Source organism: Misgurnus anguillicaudatus, unplaced genomic scaffold (genome assembly GCF_027580225.2).
Source record: "Misgurnus anguillicaudatus unplaced genomic scaffold, ASM2758022v2 HiC_scaffold_33, whole genome shotgun sequence".
NCBI classification, from domain to species: Eukaryota; Metazoa; Chordata; class Actinopteri; order Cypriniformes; family Cobitidae; genus Misgurnus; species Misgurnus anguillicaudatus.
Window position 1 is genome coordinate 9,177,155 of NW_027395283.1, and position 17,781 is coordinate 9,194,935.

At 37.2% G+C, this 17,781-nt stretch overlaps 2 protein-coding genes across 2 annotated transcripts in view; one reads left to right on the forward strand and one right to left on the reverse strand.

Moving 5' to 3' along the window:
• LOC129437210 (uncharacterized) overlaps nt 1–5,837 on the forward strand; it is a 35,865-nt gene extending 30,028 nt beyond the window's left edge. Inside the window, exons 4-5 of the mRNA XM_073865933.1 lie at nt 4,163–4,336; nt 5,300–5,837. Of these exons, the coding sequence (XP_073722034.1) occupies nt 4,163–4,336; nt 5,300–5,339 (214 nt within the window). The 3' untranslated portion in view covers nt 5,340–5,837. The remainder of the gene's footprint in view (nt 1–4,162; nt 4,337–5,299) is intronic.
• Nucleotides 5,838–7,345: 1,508 nt separating this feature from the next.
• Nucleotides 7,346–16,337, reverse strand: LOC129453731 (uncharacterized). Its single transcript, XM_073865932.1, has 2 exons — nt 12,745–16,337; nt 7,346–8,289 (listed from the first exon to the last, which is right to left on the reverse strand). The coding sequence occupies exon 1, from the start codon at nt 13,972–13,974 to the stop codon at nt 12,994–12,996; it is 981 nt and encodes a 326-aa protein (XP_073722033.1). The 5' UTR covers nt 13,975–16,337; the 3' UTR covers nt 7,346–8,289; nt 12,745–12,993.
• Nucleotides 16,338–17,781: the final 1,444 nt, after the last annotated feature.

Here is a 17,781-nt window from a genome sequence, read left to right on the forward strand (position 1 = left end):
ACTTTTAAAAATGATGATATACACTTTTATACTAATGGTAAGGTACTTAACTATCAGAATTGATTGGCAAGCAGCTCCAGTTACTTCTGTTTAATGCGGTATTGCTTACCATTAATGTTTTCAATAAAAAGCAACCTAGTTAGATAGAGAATATGGTCTGAGAAGATCCAGCAGCTCCATAATGAGTTGTCTTGGGAGGCAAATTTGTTTATTAATTTAGCCACGTCAGGCAAAAAAATAAAAGGTTTAAGGGTTGCCGAATAAAAAAAAATTGTTTCGGGGTTACCGGTGTTGTGTGGAAGTCTGTTCCCTATGTTTTACTTTAGTGTAGTGTTTTTATAGCGTTTTTATCACATTATACGTTTATTCTTTATATACATTGAAAGTTTTAATGGCTACTGAGATGTATATGTGTGCATTTATGTAATGTATCTTGACTGTTTTTGATTGTAAGTCAATTATTTTTACAGTATGAATCATATTATATGTATAATATATATTTATTATGTAACAGTAGAGAAAAAAGCGCTATATGTTAAAAGGCATAAAACTGTCAAATATGAAATATTTAATAAATTGTATAATAGAATACATGATATTATTGCTTTTTAGTATAACCAATTGAAATCTTTAATCTTTCTAAATAAATTATAAATGTAACATGATGAAAACGCTATAAACATAGAGGGAACAGACTTCAATGAGGAACAAACACCGGCGCCGTCTTTGATTCATTAGTTCTGATACCAAATAAAGTCAACTGCATAAATAGTCCTCTATCCATTGCAAACATATTTTATTATAAGTCTTAAAATGTCCATAACATAAAATCATTGTCAGCATACCATAGTTTGACTTGTACTGCGCTGTGCTGATTTCTAAAGACTGCGGCGATAGCGTTTTGTGCTCAAACAACGCTAAGAGAGAGCTTACGAATGGTCCAGACCAACCTTACGAAAGTGTGACTTACAGATATACTTAGCGTACAAACGTTTTGGGAATCGTGCCATAGAGTTAAGAGAGAGGTTAAGAAATAGGTTAAGAACTACTTAGCGATAATAACATTTTGGGGAACTGGGCCCTGATCAGTAAGCAGATACATCAGCAGTCTCATGAATAATTATGATGTTGTGTTGTTAGATTTCCCCTACACACCTGACTGACTTAAGTTACATAACCGTGTAGACAACACACACAAGACATTTATCCTCACCGGGTGTCCACAGAAGACAAACACCGAAGAGTCACACAACATTTTGTCCGTTATATGAAAAATGAAAAAAATGAAAAACTATGAAAAAAATTGATTCTTTGATGCATCATGATGTGGACGATTCTGAATCAATTCACAAATGTCAAGAATTTATTCTTAAAAGTTATTTTACAAAATAATAACGTGACGTTATCAGAACCAAAAGACTGAACTCAACTGCGGGAGGGGTGCTGCACACGGACAGCTTGAGAGAGCGCACCGCACGAGCACCCACAGCGGAGCTTACATGAGCAGTAGAGAAAGAAAAAACAAATACATTTAGCCCTATTCGACTCATTCTAAACTGCAAGAAAACAAAATACATGTTGGGATGATCTTTATCTGCCTTTTCTCTGTTCAGTGAGCGGCAGGAAGAAACAGCGACTTTCATTTACGGACTCATCTGATGTGCTAATAGTGTTTCCAAAAACCTGCCGCTAAATGTTTAGATATAGATAAGAACATGAATATACTTCTGTAAAAATATGCACATCATTTATTATTCAGACGGAGGCGCTGGATGCGCTGCATTAAATAAATACAGTAATACTGCCAAAATCACTGTGTATAGGGCTTATTCGCAAACACCGGAAGTCGCTAACCGTGGCCATCTTGTTGACATGACATCTGTCCTGCCCCTAGCCGCACGTAGATTTGAGTCGAGGGGAGCAGTAGCCTAATGGCTTCATCTCGTCTGTATTAAGAGAAGATGAGCTTGATTATTGTGGAACAATATCAAATAGACCCAATAGCCTTAAGTAAAGATCCGTCCTTATTGCCAGCCGTAACTTATCCGGATATTTATAACTATATCGTTCATACAGTATCCGCATTCATCATACAAGCATTGAAGGGCCATTCACATTATAACGATAACTATATCATCGTCCACATCACCAAACAATACGTTTATGCTAATTCGCTCACGGCACTCGCGCAAATCACTTGCCTTTTATATTGCTTGTAATAGAAACTTTTTCAGATGTCCTCAACATGTTGCGTTTCGCGTAACTCTAAACAGTGAATCTAGTTTGTGTAATCTCTTACCTTTTGGCATAACAGTTAGTTAATGTAATAGATTAAAAAGCATTACGTAGTCCATTTTTACAGCAACTGGAGGTAATCTAATGTTATAGACCTCAGCAATGAGCTTCACTGTCATTTTAAGTGGCCGTGCACTTGAAGTTCAAATAGATTTTAATGCTATCAATGATTTATCCTTCATCAGGTGGGAAAAATCGCTCAGAAAGTGATCCCAATGATGTCGTTCATTGTATCTGTATCGTTATAGTTTTGGTGTGAGCTCCGCTATTCTGTTTAATATAAAACGATTTTCAAAACTATGTGAACGGACCTTAATTCCCTATCAATGCCAGACCTATTATTATGTTCATATAGTTATTAATACTAATTTAATAACTGTCTGAATTTATGGCAGCTTATTTGAAAGAGCAGTTTCAGCCACTGCTTACAGCTAACCATATGTGATCAAATTATGGGGACAGACTTTGCTGTGAGCATATATCCCTAACGTTACCTGTGGTAAAATGATGGGGACAGACTTTGCTGTTGGGAGTCTCTCCTTCGCTGGTTCAACTCCTCTGTCTCCTTTCATGTTTTCTGACAGTCGGTATCGCATAAAAACTAATTCCGGGGTTCTTTTTGCTGTTGTTAGAACATCCGTGTATTACACCACACACCATCGCGCGGTTTTAAAAAAAATTACACCGATAATACCATGCATAATACCCACGCTGCCTCGCTTGTCAATTGACAGACTGACAGTTTTATGTCAACAATATGGCCGCCGCGAACATTGATGACGTAGATCGAATAAGCCCTATAATGATGATGATTAGACGATATGTCAGTTACAGTTACATATCGATATGCTGGTTAACATATTAATTATATATGTTGATTCTGAATCGATTCATGAGGGTCCAAACGATTCCCACCCCTAATGAACACAAACACTTGAGGAAATAAGATCATGTGTTCAACCTGACAGACTCCAGTCAGTGTCTTTGAATATGATTTAATCACGACTGAATCCTCCTCATCAGAAAGAATACAAGAGTTTATATAGGATAGATACAAGACAAAGTCACATCATTTATCTCTAATGATTTATTCTTCATATCTGCAATTCAGTAACTCCTCTCTGTTACTATGCAGACAAAACCAAATTTAACCTTCTTGATGACCTCAGCTTTAACAAGTCATGGAGTTTAAATTGAAATCATTTAACAACACATACTTCCTCTATTTCAACACATTTTGTTATCAAAAGCATACAGTACAAATGTTCAAACCTGTAAGGAAAAGGCATGTTAGTTATAATTAGTTATGATTCATTTCAATTTCCTTCACAACGTGCAACAAAACTCCTCTGTTAAAATGTCAGAAAATGTAGTTTGGTGTTTCTTTGATTAAATCTGCTGATATTATTGTGTATGAAGAGTTTTTCTCCTCGTCGTGTTGTTTTTATAAAGATGATTAAAAACATTGATCCATCATTGACACTGACACACACATTAATAATGTTTTTATAGATTGAGTGAAATTGATCTTTAAACACTGTAACATCTTTAAATGTAAGATCAGAGTTATGTTATCTCCAGCTGATATTCCTCCTGTAATAGAGGAAGATTTTTACATCAAATACCTGATGAGAATTACAAGTGTGAGTCATGAACTCAATACAGATTTATGAAGAAATGTTCATGTGGTTTAGGACATCTAACACTAATAGTCAGCTGTGTGATGGATTTATTTGACATTTAAACACACAGTGTCTCAGTTACTGAGGGATTGAAAGAGGAACATTACATGAAGAGATGGAGGTTAGAGATTTGTGTCAAACTTTGTAGTTTTGCATCATTCACATAAAGTCTCTGTTCTCTACAGGTTGTGTGAGTGTGATATCACAGATGAAGGTTGTGTTGCTCTGACTTCAGCTCTGAGATCAAACCCATCACACCTGAGAGAACTGGATCTGTCTTATAATAAACTCACAGATTCAGGAGTGAAGATGATCTCTGATCTAAAAGATGATCCACATTATAAACTAGAGACAGTACGGTGAGTAGAGCTCATTTAAATAAATGTTTAAAGTAAACTCATGAAGTGTCATTTAAATCCTAGAATATAAATATTAGAAATAAATGTAAATTGATCTGCTGCTGTTATAGGCTGTGTATCCTTTAAACCCAACAAACAGAAAATATGAAGTGTACATGAACAACACTTGATGCTTTGTCAGATCAACACAATAAGAATTCAATCCAATGTCTGAGTCTGTTTACTAACTGTGATGTTGAGTTTGTTCACTCCAGGATTTAATACTGTGATCTTACTCTTCTTACACATTATATATGATGTTTGTTAATGGGGTTTGTTTGATAGGACGACACCTCTATAGTTATGCACACTTGACTAGATGTTCATCTTAAACTCTTTTTATAACAACTTGGTTTTTATTTCATGTTTTAAGCATTATTTATCAAATCATCAGAATACAGACATAAATAACAACACAAACACAATATATACACAACAGATAAACACAAAGTACAGATGATAAATGATAGAGATGAAGATTAGAATAAAGAAGAGAAAGTCAACTCTTAAAATCTGATGGACACTTCACACAACTCTCTGTCGAGCTTTGACATTGATGCTGTTTCTCTTTATTTACACGACTGTCAACCTCCAGGACTTTTAAAATAAAGCATCACCTTCATTTTCTTACTGTTTGTGTGTGAACTCATAAAAGTGTCAGTGTGTCATTATATTATACTACATACATATCAATACATTCATCTCTTACATTGACAACAAATATTCAGAGGAAATAGATGAAATGTGTTTTTGTATTGTTGTAGCTCATGTGTATGTGATAAACAGATTGTTGACATGTTTATTATGTTGAAGATTTCATTTCTATCACTGACTGACAGCACTAATAGTTTGTTTTTCTAGCTCTTCATCTGACACTGATGATGATCTCATATCTGATTAACTTTCTCTTTCATTTTTATTTAGGACTGATTATCAGAGACGTTACAGAAGTAAAAATGTCTGATCTTCAGTATGATCTGATGGTGAATAAGAAGACACAATAGTGACATCACTTCCTCTTAACCGTATGAGTTGATTATTCAGTACCGGATCTGATCTGTGACTTTATCCAAATCTGACTTTGAAGTGTTGGAGGTAAATCTTCATCCTAACTCAGCTTCTGTCTACACATTTCCTATAAGAGCGATTTATCAGTCAGTGTAAGAGGAGCAAGAAATCTCATAGGATCATAAACTGAAGTAAATACTGACAAGATTCCTCTTCTTCTACACTGTTGGGGTTTTTAACTTCATCTTAAACTGTAATATGTGCAAATTCAACACAACATTGAAAACTCGCAGCTCATTTATCTCCAAATCCAAATATTGGACGTCTTTGCTTTTGTGTTCTTCAGGATCTGACTGCAGGACTTTTTCATGATTATGTGATCAATTACAAAAAAGTTCAGACACTGAATGAAATGTAAATAAAATCACAAAGTTTAATAAAATGATAAACTTGACATTTCAGCTTTGGTCTATCGCTGTTGATTATCTGCCAGACGCTTTCTGAACAGCAGAGTCAAACTGCGCCATCTAGTGGACAAATACAAACTTTATAATAAATTTACAATAAAACACAACACATTCTATGTCTAGTTCAAAATAAATGTAAAAACAAAACAGTAAATTCATACTCAGTGAACAGTACATTAGGTCATTATTATAATTTGTACAATCTTGAGGTAAAATCCTGGGGCCTCATTTATCAACATTGCGTAGAAAATGTTCTATATTTGTACCTACGAATGAGGTTAAATCCTTATAACAAATACTGTTTGGTTCACTTAATGCGCGAGGAATGACTAACAAAAGAAAACAAATCTGCATGGGAACATGTTACCAGTGAGTTTAATTACGTTGGGTACAGTATGAGAACACTCCTAGAAATAAAAAAGGGTTTGACATTAAATTAAAAAACGCGTCACAGCACACCAACGTGAAATCATTGCAAATGGAGGAGGACAGACAATGACAGAACTTTCCACCTTGGACAGCAGCATATAACCAGCATCAACGGCGCGATCTGAAACGCGCTCCCGACGGATGGATGATTTCCCAAGTCTTCCAATAACGCAAGATAAGTCATTGCACTGCATTGTCAGCGCTTCATTTATAGTGGTAGACACCAATTTGATGACAAATCACAAATAAATCATTAACTTCAACAATGGTTTGCTGTTACTATACACAAATCATTTTAGCACCTGCTTGTAGATAATAAATACACACTTCTTTACACACTGGGGATGATTCTGTGTAGTATCGCTATTCTAGCACTAGATGCTCTGCGTACGGATACTCAAGAGGTGTGCGTATATTTACACACATTTCTACGTATAAGTGCAATTTGATAAATTACACACTTTGCGTAAAACTTCTGTGTATATGCACGCTTGATAAATGAGGCCCCTGAACTCCATCAAATACGTCTGAACGTCAGGTGTTGTTTTAAAAATGACCGCTTGAGGCGCTTTGGAGGCGTTTATGTGCTTTGGTTGCTACAATACTAGCTATAGTATTTTTCAAGCTTGATAGCATTGTTTGTCTCGTGAACATACAGCATAAATTGGCGATGAGGATAAAGTATGTGAGAGGAGGAAGACTAGATGAGTATAAAGCAGAAAATGAGTCATGGGATCCGTTCTTCGTACGTGGATTACTCGGTTAGCTGGATTTGATTGTTAATGATTTGGCTTGATCTTGGATTATTTGGTTCTTCAAAGCTCATCCTAGAGTTGCTGTCATAGCAACCGGTCCATAAGATTAAACCTGCTCGGGAGCAGACTTATTTCATGTAAACAAGATTAGTTTGTACCTTTTTAAGCGGATGTGATACAGAAAGTCTGACGCAGTTGTGTATTCTCCATTATACGAGAAATACGAGAAGAGCTTTTCAAATTCAACACGTAATAAAAAAGTATAGATTAAATCTTTTAGCGATGTTATTTAAAAAATATATAATATAACAAATATATTTTTCTTTGCTTGTGCGACTTGTTTTTGTTTAACAGATTTGATTATCATTAAATGAATGACAAGACAAACATGCTGATCACTTTCATTTTAAATGTATTTAAATTGTCATTAATAAAAACAGCAATCAATCATACCCAGCAGTAATATGTGTTATAATATGTACAATAAAGACTATTACTCTGTGTGAAATAAGTTTCCTTTGAATAAACTCATCTCCGATTTTAGTTTTGTCTTTAGATTGTCAAGTAGGCTTAAGGGTTCTTTTAGTAATTTCTATGTGTTATATAAACTCTGAATACAAAGATGTTACCCTGTCCCTTTCCTGTGACAAAAATGACAATAACCAAATAAGTTTTTTGGCACATATTTTCACATATATTTATCTTCTTTACTACACTTTTCTGTGCAGACTCAGCAGATGCAGGACTTTCAGTTAATGTGGATTCCTGCTAATATTAGTCAGAAATCAGTTATATAAGAATAATGTAATTGAAGTAAACTTATTTAACCTGTAGCGAAGGCTGACCTGAAGTGTAGGGGGCTAGTTGCGTATGGATATAACAGTGTACCAGGGTGTCGGTCAGAACACAACAGACAGAGAGATTAATCAACTTGAGCCTTTTATTCGGCACACCAGAGAACATGTATCAGAGGGGAGAGCCAACATTCACTCTGTAAGAGGTAGCACACAGCAAAACTCTGTATGAGAGCACAGCTTAAGAAGAGCAGAGCAGGCGTTATTGTGGGTAATGATAATAGTTGCAGTGGTCCTTTAATAGGGCGGTGCACAGGCTGAGGGATGCTCCTTTAATAGAGGCAAGTCAGAGCTGTATGCATGGGCTTTGTTGCATGGCATGTAGTAATGGAGATGAATGAGTGGCTGTATTTGAGAGTTTTCCCAGATTAATGCAGGTAGAGGTGTGAGATGTGGTTTCCCTGTAAAACATAACCACAGGATTCCCAGAGTAACACTACTGCACTTAAACATTCATTACATTAAGAATTACAGCTACAGCTTCTCCCCTCATATATTATAACAATAGCATATAAACAGACGTGTCTCAGATGACACATTTACATCACTATCAGTATTTATACATCATATGTAATATAACTGACAATATTTAGTATGAACACATTGATGAACATTAATATAAAGGGAGTTAGATACAGCTTAGTATGACTGTTTAGCTGTTAGCACGTGAGCACTATTAATGACGGACATTTAACGTGAAAACATATAAGGTGTGTTCGACTTCATGCGGCGCTGCGCAGACCGATCGGTGGCTGACTTGAAGCAGTGCATTCCGGTTAGTAATTTTGTCCGACTTCAGCTGGCGCTGCAGGCACGTGACTGTGTCATATGGTTTTTAAGTACCGCGAGAGCGATTCGAGATCAGCCGCCTGAGTTAGCCAGCGCAGTTCGCGAAGAGGAGCTGCACGGGCTGTAATGACGACACAGCTGTTTCACGATTGGTCGGATTCACCACATGACAACAATCACGTGTGTTTCGTGTGTATTTTCACGCCCTCAGTTCCACAAATGCTCACAAATCTGTATTTTTATATCAGTTAAAGCTGTTTTCATGTAGTCGCGATGTTATATTGTGTCATCTTCATCAAAATAAAATGGATAAAAAACGTAGACCCCACTACATTGGTATTTAAATAATATATGCTTATGTTGAACTCTTTATTCTTGTAAAAACAGATGATGTAAGCCTCTTCAGTTCCACTCATGCTCATACACGGACATTCAAAACAGTATAATTCACTTTTTATGTAGTTTACATCTTACAAATCATGTTTAATGCGATTAAGCAAGCAAACGGCACGTGATCAGCCATGCCTGACGTAAATGCAGCAAACTACGGGAACCACAGCGCGTCCGACTTCACGTCTCCGTTTTCAGCTCCTCCCCGCCTGCACGCGGCTAATCTCGCCGATCGGTTACATCCAGCCACAGCCGATGTCGAACACACCTAATGAGAGTGAGGAGTCACGTGCCGATTTGGGCGGAGTCTGGGCCGGTCGGCCATGATGGTAGGAGACGCTGTCGGTTGCCAGAGGCAACTTCACAGAGGCGCGACTTCCAAAGCTCTTAATTTATTATTTCGGCAGGACAGAGACGATCTACAAATACGATAAAGAAAAAGGAATAAAGCAATGCAAAAAGATAAGGCGAAAGAAAGGGACCTTACAGGAACAAGCTCACAAACAGCGTTGTACTGGCAAAGGTAACTTAAGTTTCTTCACACGCGTTTGTGTATTGTAATTACATTGCATTTAGCCGACACTTCTTGACCAAAATGACAAAGTAATTAACTGCGACGGTTTCTAAACACGAGATGTCCAATGTACACAAACGTTTCCAACATGTTTTGATGTAGAATATTTAGGTATTTAGTTGTAATTTGATTTTAGCCCAATGCCACTGTTGTAACTTTACCAGGTTTTTGTGTTGGGGGCTGCAAAGTGCCTATGGTCGTTATATGTGTGATTGGAAGAGGTAAATGATTAAAGATTAAAGCCATTAACAGTGTGGGTAACACTTTACTTGAAGGGGTGTGCATAAGACTGACATAAAACCTTCATAATTATTTATGACATGACACATGTCATGAATATAAAGGATGTTTTATGCATGTTTATGACAATTGCAAGTGTCGTTCGTTCAATTATGAAATGTTTAATGCAAACAGTGTTGGGGTAGTTACTCAAAAAATGTAATTAGTTACTAGTTACTAGTTACTTCTTAAAATTGTAATGAGATTACTTTACTAGTTACTGCATTTGAAAAGTAACTTCACTACTTATTACTTTACTTTCCTTTTTCTTAATTTACCACATAGATACATGGACATGGTTTAGGCGGGGTCGGCTGATGATGAGTGACTACTTTAAATGACCGGCCAGGGCTCTAGACTAACTTTTTGCACTGGTTGCACTGGTGCGCCTAACATTTTTTCTTAGGTGCACCAGCACAAAAGTTAGGTGCACCCTAATTTTTGACCCCATCGGATTTATAGTTCGCCCAAAAATTAAAATTCTGTATAATTTATTTGTAAATCAGGTTTGTAACTCTCATGTTGTTACAAACCTGTATAAATGTCTTTGTTCTGGTGAACATGAATGAAAATATTTTGAGGAATGTTTGTAACCAAACCATTCATGAGCCCCATTCACTTCCATAGTATTATTTTTTCCTACTATAGAAGTGAATGGGGCTCATGCTTGGTTTGGTTATTAACATTTCTCAAAATATGTTGCTTCGTGTTTATCAGAACAAAGATATTTATACAGGTTTGTAACAAAATTTATAATTTATTTTTGGGTGAACTGTCCCTTTAACACCGCAAGTTTAGCGCCCATGGTGGTTTCATACAAAATATAAACATGTAGGCTATTTTATAATTTTCATGTTGTCATTCCATTTTCCTTATACGAGTCATGCACAGTCCTGTTTGATAACCCGCATCCGCGCGATTAAAATAACAGTTGACCCATTATCCGACATCAGCATCAATTTATTTCATACCCGTTTTACATAAAGACTGCGACCGGCCGCACCGCAAATCGTGATGTAAGTAGAAACCTTTAAAGATCTTCATGCAGAACATTGACAGAAATAAGCACAGGACCATGACTGTTCAAATATATTATCATTTAATGTGAAACTTTGTGAGGGTCGGCTGATTGACAGCTGAGCGGTCAGCAGTGTTTGAACACTCATAAGCGCTGCGCTTATATTTATTATTACCTTATAAATTGATGATATGATTGCAGTGATTCCAAAGGGATGTCCAAAAAAACTCAAGTAGAATGTTAAATGTTTAAAGTTTAATGTCTCTTTCTCGCTGCCCTGTGTAAACCCACGCGGGTGATGGCATGAAACGCGTGAGGAGCTTGCATTTTGCATTACCTTAAATTACCTTAAATTATGGTCATACAAATAAAAGTAAAACAACATTCAAAACTGTAATGTGTAAATTTATTTATGTAAAGTTACACTCGCAATAATAACAAAACATTGTGCTTTTTTAAATAGGTAAAAAGTGTTTTGTGCTGCATCGGTTTGGGAGCGCGTCACACAATAAATAAACTCATACAGTATAGGCTATAGGCTTCTTTTGAATTCGTTTTGTTAATTTGCTAATTATTTAAGGGAAACACATTTCATATAGGCTTATTTATTTTATTATTTTTTCACCAAAGAAAGACGTAATCATCACGTTCTATTCATTTTAATGCTTTTTGCGCATAAACTAAACCCTTGGGGGAATTATTTATAAATGAATCAACAACGCAAATCAAGGAATTAACTTATTTCTCTATTTAAGACAGTCTGGCAGGGCGGGTAACAGTGATACATCAAACACCGAAAAGTTTATAGGATTAGATTTGGAAGTAAGATTATGAAGAAAACAGCGGTCCTGACTCCTGGCTTTTTTCTATAAATTGAGCGCACGCGACATTGCTGTTCGGGTTACGTTCAAATAATTTCTTTAAAAGAATTATGCTCTGGCTCTGACTCGATTGAGGTTCATTACCTAATTCCGTCTTCGGGTTCAGACCTCTCGATCCCTGACCGGTAAGTTAAGCAGGATCTTTCGCCACAAGTGTTGTATTGCCATGCTGGGCTTACAAATGCTCAGACAGGTTGCTCATCGCGTTGTCAGCAGTTGAAAGACACTTGTCGTGTGGGCATAGTGTGCATTTCACACGAATATTTTTGTCCTTTCGAGCAATACGCTGAAAGTTATGTGAATATCGCCCCAGTGGCTGAAACCCTCCGTCTTCATTTCCCGCTCCCCTTTGCACCAGCAGCTCCGTCAAATCAATCTCTATGGCAACGTACAGGGACACGCATGCACGCACCACTTAAATAGACAGAACTTTACACCCAGGCAAACACTGCTTGGGTAACGCAGGAAAGCGCATTCCTATAGTCTAGTAAATTAGTGTAGTTACCAATATTATTAGTGTAATGCGTTACTTTACTTCGTTACCCAAAAAAGTAATGTAGTTACTGTAATCCGTTACTTTGTAACTCGTTACCCCCAACACTGAATGCAAATATGCCATTGCTTGAGATGTCTTTGTTATGCATAATGGTGTCTTCATTTCGGTAACCTAAAAAACTGTATTCCATTGTTCGTATGTTTTCCATATGTATCATGTGAGGTACTGGAGCAGTTTTTAACGCAGCAGTAACTGCGAGGCATGGTAAAGCAGTGTAGAATTGCGAAAAACTACTCTACTACGGAGCTAAGAACACACGTAAACAATCATGTTCTGCCGCCGGAATCCTGCCAACATGGCGGAAAGGGGGAGGGGCTCTGTACCATGACGACAGCTCCTCACTCTCAATACACATCGAACTGTATTCACTCTGATCACACGCACATGAACACACAGCATCACAATCTGGTGCTTGTCTCAGCAGCAAACCGATTCATGTGTCCAGAATTCTTAACACAGCGAGACAAACATGCATTAATATGCAGCACTGTTTAGAACTAGCGCTCTTCCGCCGGTGCGCCGTATGAGCGATCATCACTATCAAAATAAAAGTCCTCTTCCGTCTGAGTCTTTTGCACAGCCGCCCCCAAATTGCTTGCAATTTGTTCCTGCAAAGACTCATTCCTTATCTGAAGAGGGTTTGGCACCATGAATATCATCGTCATCAGAGATCACAGGAAGCGTGATAAGTCTGGCCACTGGACGAGTGTAGATCTTATCCTTGACTTGCACGTCTGCAGACCTCACATGACCATCCGCACTTTGATGCACTTTAACCACTCTGCCAACCGGCCAGAGAGCCCTGGGAAACTGGGGGTCCATCAGCAACACAACTGAATCCACTGTAAGATCCAAAGGGGTGTCATGCCACTTCCCTCTTTTCTGCAAGGATGGTAAGTAATCCCGAATGAATCTTGACCAGAAATGATCGGCCAAAACTTGACAGTGCCTCCACCTCCGCTTACTTAGTTTCTCACTCTTCTGATACACCACGGGTGGCAGTGATCCGTCAAGCCGCCCCATCAGAAGAACATTTGGGGTTACTGCATTCAAGTCAGCCACATCAGATGAGGTGTAACCTAACGGTTTGGCATTTAAGATGGCCTCAACCTCCAGTAGAGTCGTATGAAGCACCTCTTCAGAGATGGATTGAGCTCCTATAACAGTATTCAAAGCGGACTTTACAGACTTGATCTCTCTCTCCCACGTCCCCCCGAAGTGAGGAGCTGCAGGGGGGTTGAAGCTAAAGTCAATCTTCTGCGCAGCCAGAATTCGTTGGAGATCTGAGGACATGCTATTAAAGGACTCATAGAGCTCCCTTTCGCCAGCTCGAAAGTTTGTCCCCTGGTCTGAATAAAGCTCTGCTGGATTTCCTCTGCGTGCAACAAACCGTCTGAGGCTCATTAAGAATGAATCCACATCCATACTGTGTAGGATATCCAGGTGCACTGCACGGGTGGTGAGGCACTTATAGATAATCCCCCATCTCTTTTCCGAACGCCGTCCCAACTTGACATGGAAAGGTCCGAAGCAGTCGACACCCGTAGAGAAGAACGGGGGCTTGTGTAGTCGTAGACGGGCTGCAGGTAGGTCGGACATCTTTGGAATACTCGGCTTGGACTTCCACCTCCGGCACTCTTCACATTAATGTTGCACTTTCCGAATGGCCTCTCTACCACGAAGAACCCAAAAGGTACGGCGCAACTCTGCGAATACTCGCTCGGAGCCCGGATGACAGAGACGGGAATCATAATCCTGTATAAGGAGCTTTGTAGCTGAATGAGAGGGGTCCAGCACAATGGGATGCTTGAAAGAAGAATCTAACTCCTCAGCACGTCTGAGTCTTCCTCCTGAGTCTTATGTAAACGAACAGCTGATATTAACGCGACAGCGCATCATTTTCAAAGTAAAAATTATAATTATTTTATTGATGTAAATGTTGGTTTGCAACGGAGGTTTTGCCAAAAATAGTAAACATCTACCAACCAGCTCTTATAAACGCTATATCGGATTGTTTTAACATGTATCCTTATAGATAATGTCTGTTTTGTAGAACGGGTAGGTTTTATATTAATGTTTGAGTATTGTTGGGTTTAATGTGTTTATGTTTTGTTTAAATTTAGATAGCTTACGAAAGATAGACTGTAATTTTATACGCCATATAGGCGTTGCAAAGGCCAATATGAAGGGAGAATTGTAATGGGTCAGACATTATTTTCGAGTTTAATGTAAGTTTTGTTTGCTACTTCAAAATGAATTTCGTTTCAGATAATTTGTCTCTTAATTTTAATCGATGTTTTGTTGATAAGTTTTGTGAATATAAATTAATAAAAACAATAAACTCAACGTCATTAATATATAATGCTCGTTTAGGCGCATTAGCTATTTGTGTGTTGCTAGCGGAGGACGTGCACTGACCTCGCACACTTTTAAAAATGAATGCAATAAGCATTTCTGGTAGACTAAAGCAATACTTCACTTCTTACTATATGTTTGATTGAAGTTTGCATTTGCTGAATTTATTTTTGCTTCAAGTTCGCTACTGTTTAGAATGCTTTCTTTTTAAATCATAAAGACCTTTCTGTTTAGTTATAAAATCAAAATTAACCTATTAATCATATTAATATGTTGTAGAGGGAGCTAGAACAGTATAAGTGTTTATGTTTTGTTTAAATTTAGTTAGCTTACGAAAGATAGACTGTAATTTTAAACGCAATATAGGCGTTGTAAAGGCCAATATGAAGGGAGAATTGTAATGGGTCAGACATTACTTTCCAGTTTAATGTAAGTTTTGTTTGCTACTTTAAAATGAATTTCGTTTCAGATCATTTGTCTCTTAATTTTAATCGATGTTTTGTTGATAAGTTTTGTGAATATAAATTAATAAAAACAATAAACTCAACGTCATTAATATAATGCTCGTTTAGGCGCTTGCGCTTTTAGCTATTTGTGTGTTGCTAGCGGAGGACGTGCACGGACCTCGCACACTTTTAAAAATTAATGCAATAAGCATTTCTGGTAGGCTAAAGCAATACTTCACCTCTTACTATGTTTGATTGAAGTTTGCAATTTGCTGAAATTTATTTTTGCTTCAAGTTCGCTACTGTTTAGTACTGTTCACTTGAATGCTTTCTTTTTAAATCATAAAGACCTTTCTGTTTAGTTATAAAATCAAAATTAACCTATTAATCATATTAATATGTTGTAGGGGGGAAATAGAACAGTATAAGACTTTCCCAAACACATTTTTATAGGTTAAAAATTAGTGTCTGTTATAGTTGCCAGTAAAGGACCCAAGTATGACTTTTTGTCAATATCGCACACCCCTAGGCTGCGTAAACGTGCAAAGGTAAGCTATTATTAGAGTAATAAGTTATTTTACACTTATATGCGCATGCCCAGTTATGTGATTGGTCATGTTTCATGCGTTTATGGTGGTGTATAGTGTGGATGAAGATTCTTTTTAAAATGCCAGTATAAACGAGGATCGTTTTCATTTTAAAATGCCGTTTTAAAACGCAAATGCTCTAATGTAAACATGGCCTTACACTCAGCGCAACGTCTGAGTTCTAGAGATGCGCGGCTGGGCTATTTTTTAAACCGTAACCGCATCACAAAACCGCATCACAAAATCATCCATCCGCACAACGTTTTTTGACCAATTTAAAAAAACGCACCCGTCCGCCATCCGCTGGATGTTTTAAGGTCTATGGGTAATGCAAGGCACTGATGACACGAGGCTAGAAAGCTCTTGCTTGTTCTATAGAAAGGAGACTGATCCAATGCAGGAAAGATATTAAAAGGCTAAAATCCTACATCATGTTGTAACCCAGCAGCGCCTATTCCCAGAACGAATAGGAAGAGAGCGCATCTTTTTAAGGCAGACAGCGCAATTCATTTTATACCAGCATGAGCATGCCGAACGAAACAAACTATGGGGCCTCGGTATTAAAGAAACGCCGACTCTATTCATTTCCGAAAGTCCACCGCACATCAGTGCAACGTGCATGTTCACATTTTTAATAACAACTCCCAAACTTGCCTACACTGTAAAAAAAATCCGTAGAAATTGCAGCTGGGTTGCCGGTAATTTACGGTAGATTTACATTTATGTTATTTACCGGCAAGAGTTTGTTCAAAGTTAAATGAACATTAAACATTTACAAGTCTTTGTCTTTACAGAGTAAAACTAAAAAAACAGCATCAAGCCAAAACATTCTGGGAAACAAAATCTGAAGCAAAAAACAGAAAAAGGTTGATGATGATTTCTGATTCCCAGAATGCTTTGCATGAGGCTGTTATTGTATAGTTTTATTCTGTAAAGATAAAGACTTGTTAATATTTAAAATTTATTTAACTTTGAACAAACTCTTGCCAGTAAATAACATAAATGTAAATCTACGGTAAATTACCGGCAACCCAGCTGCAATAACATTGAAATTTCTACTGAATTTTTTTACAGTGTGTGTGTGTGTGTGTGTGTGGTTGCAGTGAAACATCGAAACACCAATTCCACGACACAGATGAACTTTTATTCTTATTTCTAGATAATGCCTATTTTATATGCCAAAACAAACAGCAGGCAGGAAAAATATTTAAATAAAGAAATATCCCAATGTAGGCATAGAACTTTAACAAACTATGTTTTGCAAACCGTTTAAATAAAAACATAAATAAAATAAAACGGCATATAGGCTACATGTGCATCGTAAGGTTATCGATCACCCAATCACCCCCACAAACTTAAATTAGGAAATAACATACAAACATGTGTTTAAACAAACGTAAATTCTGACCAGGTTAATTTCCTGTATCATATCATAATATCAATATAACCGTAGGTCTAGTTAGAATTTTTCTTAGCACTATGCAGAAATAAAATAGCATCTACAGTGTCAGGATTCAGGCGAGAGCGCCTTGCCTCTATAACGCGCCCTGCTGCACTGAAGGAGCGTTCGCTCGCAGCACTTGTTGCTGGAATGCATAAAATTCTCTTAGCAAGGTGCTGTAGTCGTGGGAATGACTGGCCTTTTTTCTCCCAAAAGGAAAGTAGATTTTCTTCTGCTGATCCGTCTATATGGAAGTTTGTAGAGGAATACTCCTGTACTTCATCCACGGTAATTGTATCCTCCTCCTCCCATTCCGTGAAGTCTATCCTTGGCTTTTTCGTTAGTGCGTCATCAGCTATACCTTAAAAAATACAAATGAAAATGAATATTGATTAATTCATTATTAATTATTAATAATAATTATTATTATAATTGTTAATTCTCAATTAATTATTAATTATTACTACCGGTCAAAAGTTTGGGGTTACTCGTTCTTTATTTATATGTTTTCCATATTACAGAATAATAATAAACTCGTCCAAACTATGGCATAACACAAAGGTAACTGTGAGAATTA